Source organism: Ipomoea nil, unplaced genomic scaffold (assembly GCF_001879475.1).
Source record: "Ipomoea nil cultivar Tokyo-kokei standard unplaced genomic scaffold, Asagao_1.1 scaffold2926, whole genome shotgun sequence".
NCBI classification, from domain to species: Eukaryota; Viridiplantae; Streptophyta; class Magnoliopsida; order Solanales; family Convolvulaceae; genus Ipomoea; species Ipomoea nil.
Genome location: NW_017619354.1, coordinates 3,320,989 through 3,331,065, shown reverse-complemented (window position 1 = coordinate 3,331,065; position 10,077 = coordinate 3,320,989). Strand labels below are relative to the sequence as shown.

The 10,077-nt window shown below is 43.3% G+C and overlaps 1 protein-coding gene across 1 annotated transcript; it reads right to left on the bottom strand.

Annotated features, from left to right (window-relative positions):
* Positions 1-5,268: 5,268 nt before the first annotated feature.
* Positions 5,269-6,277, bottom strand: LOC109161586 (actin-depolymerizing factor 5). The gene is made up of 3 exons (XM_019310052.1): positions 6,121-6,277; positions 5,776-6,035; positions 5,269-5,681 (listed from the first exon to the last, which is right to left on the bottom strand). The coding sequence occupies exons 1-3, from the start codon at positions 6,139-6,141 to the stop codon at positions 5,531-5,533; spliced, it is 432 nt and encodes a 143-aa protein (XP_019165597.1). The 5' UTR covers positions 6,142-6,277; the 3' UTR covers positions 5,269-5,530.
* Between the last annotated feature and the right edge of the window lie 3,800 nt (positions 6,278-10,077).

Genomic DNA, 10,077 nt, shown 5'->3' with positions numbered 1-10,077 from the left:
GGAAGGTCTGAAAAAGAAGTTACACTCGGCCGGTCGTAGTTGGGCCGATGAGTTGCCATATGTCTTATGGACTTATCGGACGACCCCGAGGGAAGCTACTTTGGAGACCCCTTTCGCCCTGGTTTACGGAGCTGAAGCCCGACTCCCGATCGAGGCTTGGATCCCAACCGATCGAGAGAGAACCTACAACGCGGAGGACAATGAACATGCCATGGCTGTGGATCTCGATGCGGTCGAGGAAAAAAGAGAGCTAGCCGCTCGGCGTATGGCCGAGTACCAGAAGCGCGTCAAGAGCTCGAAGGACGTTCGGGTCAACCCTCGTTATTTTCATGTCGGAGATTATGTCTTACGACGAAGGGAGGCCAGTCAACCTTTAGAAGGGGGAAAGCTAGCTCAGAACTGGGAAGGGCCGTACATCATCAACGCTGTCATCCGGCCGGGAACATACCGACTAGAGACAACGACGGGTCGGCTAATAGAGGGGACTTGGAATTCCGAGCACCTCGTTCTTTTTAGGCATTAGCCTATTTTTTGTATTTTTAGACGAAGTGGGGGCTGGACCTGCGAGTTAGTCCCGGTCGTCATTTCTATGTAAATTTTATGGTTGTAAAATTAGTTCAACCGCCTGCGAGCGGGAAAGTTTAATGTATATACGATCGATGATTGCTCGACCGTTTGTATGCGGCGGCACGATCGGTTATTTTCTTTCACCCTCGTCATGAGCAGATCAGTTCAACATTCAATCGATCGGGCGAAGTCTGTCGACCGGTCAAAACGCGCTCCACATAGGCGGACACTCAAGTCACGCCACCGATCGGGGAAGCCAGGAGCTCTCAGCATTATTCCCCGATCCGTCCAACTTCTGTCCACTATCGCACCCACTCGTGCCTCGAGCGCACAATAGTGTGGGGGCTGGGATAAGGAAGTATGGTACAAGGCCCGTCGCTCGGTTACATTCCGACCGTAGAGGCTTGCTTGTTCTCGGCCCGTCGCTCGGTTACATTCCGACCGTAGAGGCTTGAAAATTTTTTCGACAAAGGCCCGGAGATCGGGTAAACCTGATCGGTTGGCCAGTTTTGAAGTCGAAACATCGAACGCACGACCAGGCCATAAGGTCGTAAGATCGGGCGTTGAGCGGATCGAGTGTCGCGAGACCGGGTCTAAAGGCCAAGTGGTCGAGTGATTATGATCAGTGTGTGAAAAATGAAAAGCAAGAAGATAAAAGACGAACGACGCAAGTTAGAGCAAAAATAAATATTATTAATCAACAAAAGGCGCCCGGTACAATTCGGGACCGGGCTCCCGATCAATCGTCATTACAAAAAAGGGGAGACAAGCCTAGCCTACTTCTTCGCCTCCCGAGCTCCAGCAGCTGCTTCCTTCCCGCTCGAAGGGGCCGCCGACGATGCCCCGGGCTCGGACGCCTTGGCTTTCGGGGCGAAGGGAGAGGGACCGGGATCGGCTAGGTCTGGGGGCAAGACCGAGAGGACCAGCTGAAGGTCCTCCACATCCAAAGCTTGCTCCAACCGGGTGCGGACTCGTTCGAGCATCTTCCGCTTCCCGGCCGTAAAACCCCAGCGGCCGAACGAGACGATCAGCTCTTCACCGATCGCTGTTCCCCGGGCTTCAGTAAGGAAGGCCGAGCCCAGGTCCTTGTCCTTGAAGGCTGCCCGCGCCAGCTCGCACGGGTTCTCGAGCTGAGCCTTCAGCTCCTTGGCCTCCCCAATCGCCCGGCTGGCGACCTTCTCGGCAAGCACCCGTTCCTCGTCACCCTTCTTCAGGGCCTTTTGCGTTTTCTCCAGCTCGGCCTGGAGCTCTTTGATCTCCTTCAGACGACGAGCGGCCGTCTTCTTGTGGTGATCAGCCTCCTCGGCCAGCATAGCTTGACCCTGAAGAAGTTGGGTCGCCCGGGAGATCTGCAATACAAAGAGAATATTCAAGATTAGCCCGATCAACGATACTTGGGCAAAGAAAGATTAAAAGTTGGGACTTACCTCAGCAAGATCGTAGCCGATCCGCTCAGCAACCTGGGTCGGGGTCATCTTCCCCAGGTCCGCTCGGGCTGGCGCGGCATTGCCGATCCGTGCCAGCACGGATGTAGGCTCCCTCTCCCGCCTGGCCGAAGGGGTCGGGCTGTGTTGGTCGCGGCGGCGCTTCATGCCGCCCGCCTCGGTCGCGCCCTTGTCGGCGACCTTCTCCTTTCCCTGGGCGACCTCCACCCGAGTGACCAGGACGTCTGGCTGCTCCACGATGAAGCCCTCGCCCGTCGTCACGGTCGAGGCGCTCAGAGGTCGGGCAGAGGGAATCTCCTTTTCCCCGGCCGCTTTGGTCTTGGCCTTCTTCTTCCCGCCGAGGGAGATCTTGACCGGCGGGGGAAGGGCGGTGTCTTCATCACCGAACTCGGCCATAGCTGCAAAACAAGAAAGTTAGTTAGATCGAGATAATAAGCCAGGTCGAGAGAAGTAGCTCGTGCCAAACCTTTCTTCTTTCGTTTTGACGGCTTGGCGACCGTCACGCCCATCGGAACGGGCAGGTACTTCTCCCGTAGCTCGTACGTGGGGGGCGGGAGCTTGGCGGCTTCCAGACTCTCGGCCGTCCGGAAGATGGTGTACTCATGCAGCTCGCTCGAGATCCGGGAGACCGTTTCCTTGAGCGCCTGGGTCGCGTCTGGCACCACTTGCTTCCTAAAATGGCTGCTCCAAGTGCGGTCGACCGGGAGGATCCAGGGGTCGTATTTGATGGAGAAAATTCTGTTCTTCCACCCCTTGTTGTTCCTGGGCAGGCCTTTTATGGAGCACATATCTGCTCGGGATTGCAGCATCAGGAACCCACCCCCGTAGCGGCCTGGGAGAACCTTGATCTGGTAGATGAAGTTAAACAACTCCATCGTGCACTCGGCCTCGTGCCGAGTGCATATCTGTGGGAAGCAGGCCAGGATCCGATGTGCGTTCGGGCAGATCTGGGCCGGGACGACCCGGTAATAGGCCAAGAAGGCGTTCAGGAGGGGGGTGAAGGGAATGGCGATCGGGGCCATCAGGGAGTCGTAGTGCATCCCGATCCACTTGCCCCGATGCCTGTCAATCACGTTTCCCAGCTGCCGGCTCGTGTCGAATTCTACTCGACCCCGGAGTATTTCAGCAATCCGAGCCGCTTCGCCTTTGGTCAGCAGGCTCATCTCTTGCTCGACACTCTCGCTGTTCAAGAATTCGAGCTCGTCGGCCGGTGTGGCCGGCCCTGCCGGGTCTTCTTCGGTCTGTTCGGGGGCATTTTCTCGATCGCCCCCTCGAGGAGCAGTGTCCGGGTGGTCCCCTACCACCCGGATGGGCGTTTCCCTAGCGCCCTCAGTCGGGGATCCTTGTCTCCCCGACGTTGTTGCTTCTTTTTCTTCCTCGCTGGTACTCCCCGATCCGCTCGAGCTTGAGCTTGACGATCCAGAGGAGCTTGATGCGTTGTCTCGCTCGGCGGCTTGCTCGGGGGCTGGCGTCCGGGGTGTAGGACATAATGTCCACTTCCTCGTCGCTGAGGTGCTCGACCTCCTCGTCGTAATCAGCAATCGAGGCGTTTTGACTGTCTGAGTCCGTCATATCGATCTACCTAAAGGTCGGTCGGAGTTAGTAAGGACTTGAGACGTCCGGGACAGTTAGTTGACCTAGCAGTTCTACCTATAAATGAGAGCCTAAAGTAAAGAGGAGGGTTAAGAGCTTACCGATTGAAGGAAGCTTGAAAGTTGAAGTTTGCTTGCTCGACTGCCTTGCTAAGCTGCTCTGCTCGGGACTCTCTGAGGGTACCGACTGATGCGAAAGAGTGAGGAAAGTTCAAATGAGGGCCTCAAGGGCCTATTTATAGAAGAGCATTTAGGCGGGAAAACGGATCCACTTGCGTGACACGATTGGCGCTGATTCCGAGGCGACGATTGCAGTCGTCGAGGCCGGCAGTGGCCGACACGTGGCGGAGAGGGGAATGACAGCTGGCCGGTCGGTTTGGTGCCTGACGGTTGGGCTTCTTCATCCCGTCCCGTTTTTTCCCGACTGATCAAAAAGGCCCGGGCTGGGGGGCTTTTGGTAGGGAATATCCCGACCGTCATAAGCTCCATCACGACCGACTTGCCTTTGTCTTCTTTTTCTGGTCTTTGCAGGTAGCAGGTCGGGCTTTCTTCATGGAGACCCCGATCGGGAACGGTCGGAATTGCCCGAGCGCTGATGTCAACCACCGAGCGGTAGCCCTTTGACAAAAGAGCCTGGCACAAGGACATGAAAGGACACGTGGCGGCTCTTTACATCGACAGGCAGGGCACCCGGGAGGATGACACGTGGTGGCTACGTGGAGGACATGCCGAACGGCTGGAATCCTGTCCCCGGCCTAGCAGCTATAAATACCCACAGTAGCTACAGTGTAAGGGACTTTTGGACGATCGATAGGTTGTTGTTAGAGAATCCCGACCGCAGTCAGTCGGTACTCAGAGCAGCCAAGTAGATTGTACTTAGGGCCTTTACCGGGATCAATAAAGATTTTGCTTGCTTTAATTGGTCTTGTGTTATTTTATATTGCTTACGTAGAGTTAGCAGTATCAAGTTTAAATATCGTTAAATACAATGATATTTTGGTCTTTAATTATGAATGTTTTCAAAAAAAAATAAACATAAAAAATATAGTCATTCAACATATTATATTATATAAAAAAGATTAAAAAATGTAATGATATTTCAATGATTTTAAAGATGGAGGACTAAAAATAGTCCTGCCACAATAATACTATGACCAAATGATGATGTTATAATAAAAAATGATTAAAAGTAAATTGTCACCTATAAATCTATAACAAAAAATAGAAATTTTTCCAAAAGGCTGAACCCCAAATGCTCTGTCGGGTCGGAGTGTGGGGCCCCTTAAAGTTGGGGTTCAGTCTTTGGAAGAATAACAAAAAATAGAATTAACTCGGGTCAGAGTGTGGGGCCCCTTAAGGTTGGAGTTCAATCTTTGGAAGAATAACAAAAAATAGAATTAACTCTTATTTTTCGTGTGTGATTTGTGAACATTGTAAACATCAACGACGAATTTTCCTCGTAATCTTTTTAAAAAAAAAAAAAAAAATTACAATTGCCACTGACAAGGTAAAAGTCCATTTTACTCATGGTCTGCCATAGCCCATAGAAATGGCAGCTTAGAAAGAATCTTTAATTAATTCGAGATTAGTGGAGCATTAATCTTAAAAGCAACGTTTGACACAAAAGCAGAAGAAGCAGACGTGTAGATGGAAGAGAAAACAGGAAAGGTATAATTATGTGGGGTTAAATTAGGTGAAAAAGACAAGACAATTATTACAGAAGATTAGGAGGAGGATTAAGCTGAGGATAGGCAACATTAGAGAGATAGATCTTACAAGAGAATGAAGAAGGAAGTAGGCGTCACAGTACAGTAGCCAACAAAATTAAAGAAGAACGAACATTGACACTTAGTGGAGTTATTATTATTATCGTATATATATAGTGCTTAAAAAAGATGATTTTGACAGCTCTCCTTCATCATTCATCTATTTCACCCTCTCCTGAATCACATCCATCCCCATCTCCGTCGGGTCGGTCGCCTGAACTTCGTAGTGAATCCCGTCCAGTGCTCTCCTCAGCCCGTCTTTCGACGTCGCATACAGAATTTTTGCCCTAATTCTTGATTCCGCCGGTGACCTGCACCAACCCATTCGATCAAAAACAGAATTTTATTTAAATAAAACAAAAAAAAAAAAAAAACGGAATCTTGATTTTCCGGCGACTAACGGACCAGGCAATAAAGAAGATCTTGCTTTTCCGGCAATTATCAACGGTGACGAAGTCGAAATCGAACACCGCGTATCGGCAATCGTCTTTGGGGAGGGAAGCGGCGAGATCGTCGTAACTTTCTCCGGCACCGCCGACCTTGTCGACGGTGACCAGCCTGGACTTCTCGTCAATCTTGAAAACTATGTACCTGTGCACCTTCTTCCACTTCATCTCCATGAACGAGTTCTTGCATTCATCAGTTACCCACATCCCCGTAGTCGCCTATACATACACAAATTAAACACACGGATTATATATAATCATCACAGCACATTTAACTTACAATAATCATCGGAAAGGTACTAACCATCTTGAAAGCCATAGCCATGGTGGTTGTTGAGTTTTGGGAAGATAGAAAGGGGACTAATATTGGCTTGTTTTGAAAGATATAAAGAAAAGAAGTGGTGAAATTGAACTCTACTTGCTAAGGACGAATGTCAACTTATAGAGCAGACCGGAAAGAGTGGTCCGTTGTTATATAGGATGCGGTTTACTTAATTACTGCTTTACGCAATTGCCATTCCTCATCTCTTCTTATTACCATTTTATCCAATCCAGATCTGTACTCTTAATGCTAAATGACCAGATTGCCCTCCGTATTAAATGCTCTGTATTCTAATTTTAATCCCACAATTATGGTATTTCTATGCACATTATGCTTGGCCTTGTTATTTTTCAGTTTAAATATTTAAATTATGAGTTAATTCCATTTTTAGTTCTAGAGTTGTAGGTGTCATTTTACTTTTAGTCTTTTTTTTTTTAGAATGTCATTCTCTATTCATCCTAGTATTATTGTGACATAATAATTTTTGATCCTCAGTCCAAAAACCAATTTAAATGATATTAAATATGAGGGCATTTCGATCTTTTTATACATAGTGAGTTGACCCGCTATTATTATTATTATGATCATTAAAAAATTCATAATTCAAAGCTAGAGTCTCATGTCTTATTCAATTGCAATCCACGCCTCCGCAACAGCGCCTATGCAATCTGAGTCTCTGCGACAGTAGAATGACACATATAAATCTAGTACCAAAAAATGAATTAATACTTAGAACTGGATAGACTGAAATATCTTCATATTTAATGTCATTTAAACATGTTTGTTGACGAAGATAAACAAAAAATGGTCATGCCAAAATAATACTACGACCAATCGAAAATGTTCTAAAAAAAATAGAATAAAAGTAGAATATCACCTATAAATTCATAATAAAAAATGAAATTAACTCTTAAATTATTGTTCTCATATTTATTGTGGTAGATTTTAGAAAAAAAATTCACTAGGTATTTTGAACTGAAATGCAACTTTTTAAAAATTGAAATACGATTTGTTGATTTTTTTTGTTTTTTTTTTTTTTTTTTTTTTTGTCAAAATCAAATATTAAAAGCGAATAAAATCAAAATCAAGCGATATATGTGAAAAAGCCAATATAATTGAATGATAACAAATTGAAACAAACTCTTTATAGAATTTAGTTTGGAAAATACTAATTATCCCAACTTTTTAATACAAAATTACTCTGAATGTTTCAATTTGTGTGATTTTATTTAATTATTTTGTAATAAAATTAGCTGTAAGTTCGGTCAATTTATAGATATTTAATGATTTGACACTTGACAATTCATGATATTTGTGAAAAAAAATAATATATGTACTCTCCTTCTTTACTCTTAACTTTTACTCCAACACTTAAAATTTTGATGTAGACACTTTTACATGAGCCCACATAAAGAAAATAACCTATCACATCCTCCAATCATATCATAAAGTAAGATTTGAAAGTACATGTAGTAGAACTTTATTTGTGATTACGTATTTTTTACAAATAGTACCAGGCAAAGAGTTTTACTAGGTGGTCCTTCAATCTTACTTAAGGTGTAGTAATTTGATTGGCTAATTTTAAGGCCAACCAAAATTGGGGCAAATAACATTTACTCCGATCCGTACTAATTAACAATACAAGTACAGAAACTTGGATCGGAGTAGCTAGCTAGGCAAGGGATGGGAAAAGTTGAGGATCGGACGTGGTCCCTTTTGGGATGGCACACCCACATCTACCCTAACTTTCCATCTCTTTGAGTTCCTCAAATTATCTTTACGTGAAAGCAAAGGAGAAGATTGGATTCGTCTCTATATATTATCCACTACTAATATATATATCTGATGATGAGTTACAAGTTCTTGGTTTAGGTCCCAAGAAAAAGGTAGTGAAAATAGCTAAGAGAGATCTGATCTGGGACTGGGATATATATACATATTACATATAGCATGCTCAAATCATATATATTGCCCGGCCACCTGTCTTTAATTTGACATATGACAAGTAGTATATATTCTACATTTAATTTAATGTTAATTCAACGTTGTTACTATACGTTACGTTGGACCACATGAGCTGAGGGTACGTTTTAACTCTAGCTAAGAATATAATATGGGTTAGAATTGTTGTTGACGTATAATATGTACTCCTATCACACTTGCATCATATCGTCCAAAGATGGAACAAAATTGAGTTTTCAGGTTGGCCAAGTTATGTGCCCAAGTAAAGATATGGTTGAAGTAAATTAAATTTGAATATTTTGGAATAAATATTGTTGGAAAAATTAATTGAAGTGGTCATTTTGTTGTATAATTTCTAAGGGTTCACATTCGATTTGGATTGAGTCAAAGTGGAGTCATGTTCTTCTAATTGAGATAATGAATTTGATATATTATATGCTTATAATGAGAGAATGAAAAATTGATTCTCAAAGTATACGCATTTGAATTTGAAAAAATAGAGTTGAAAATGCTTTTAAGTAGTCTTTGTTCCATATTACATTCCAAATTAACAATAATCACAAATGTGAAATTTGTGTTGAGGCAAAATTAACAAGAATTCATTTTAAATCGATTGAAAGGTAAACATGACCACTTGAATTAATTTATAGTTATGTATGCTATTTTAAATCAATACAAATGTGAAGTGGTAATCAATATTTTATTACATTTATCAACGATAGCACACAATATTGTTATGTGTATTTGTTTAAATGCAAAGACAAAATCGTTGATAAATTCATACTTTATAATAATAAAGTGAAAACCCAACTTAATTGAAGAAGTAATTAAAGCAATTAAAAGTGATGAGGTGGTGAGTATGAAACATAAATTGGTGATTATTGAGTGCAAAGTAGTATTGTACATGAGCGTACGACACATTAAAAGAAATGATGATGCAATATTGATAAATTAAGGTTTACCCCAAAATACGTGACATGAGGTTATTTTGTCAAGTAACTACCTTTTAAATAAGGTACTCCGCGAGAAACTCGATAAGACTCCTTACAAGTTTTGAAAAGGTTTGAGACCTTCCTATCAATACTTGAAAGTGAGGGTGTGTTGCAAAAGTAGCGGTGCCAATGCCGAAGAAAATAACTATGTCCTAAAATGTTGAACGGTAGTTGTATTGACTATGCATATAATAGTAGTGATTATCGATTTTTAGTGTGCAAGTCTCATAACTCGAACATACATAAGAACGTGATTATTAAATCGAGAAAATATATTTTCGTGTAGATCTACTAGTACTAGTACGTCTGATGCAACTCTATCATCAGGTTAAACCAACACTATCTTTCATAACTAACATTAAATAATACTACATGTTGCCATGTCAAAAAAAAAAAAAAAAATCGATTTTTGACATTAGAAACTCTCTTTTTAAAGGGTTAATTAGCTTAGGTTATGATAGGGTGGGTGTTTAATTTACCAACATTCTGAGGAATAATTGGAAAGTTTGGTGCATAGAAATTCCAATAACGCAAATCCCAAATGAGGTTGTGTTTACCTAGAGGATTGTCTGTGAATGTGGCAGCTGGGTGCATTATTAAAGAGTTAATCGCATCAAATGGCGTAGCGCAACGCAAGTAGGAAATTAATGTCCAATGTATAATGACAATCCACGAGATGCCCAATTCAATTGGATAAGTGAGACAGCGAATCAAGAAAGTCTACAAACACTAAAATCTAAGGATGTCTATCAGATCAACTCAACATTATTTGGCTGTTTTTTCTCATCTTGTCATCCTCTATTATTCTATGTAAGTAGAGCTTCAAAGCATTTTATTTTGATAATGATAAAGTAGTATTTTGTTAAATTACAACCCTAGATAGAACGGTAATGGATGAGAAACCTTTCGAGCAGGCTTCTGACTCTTAACCGTATTCGAGTCACGACAAATTTCAAATTCACACTTTGAGCATGTGAGGACTAGC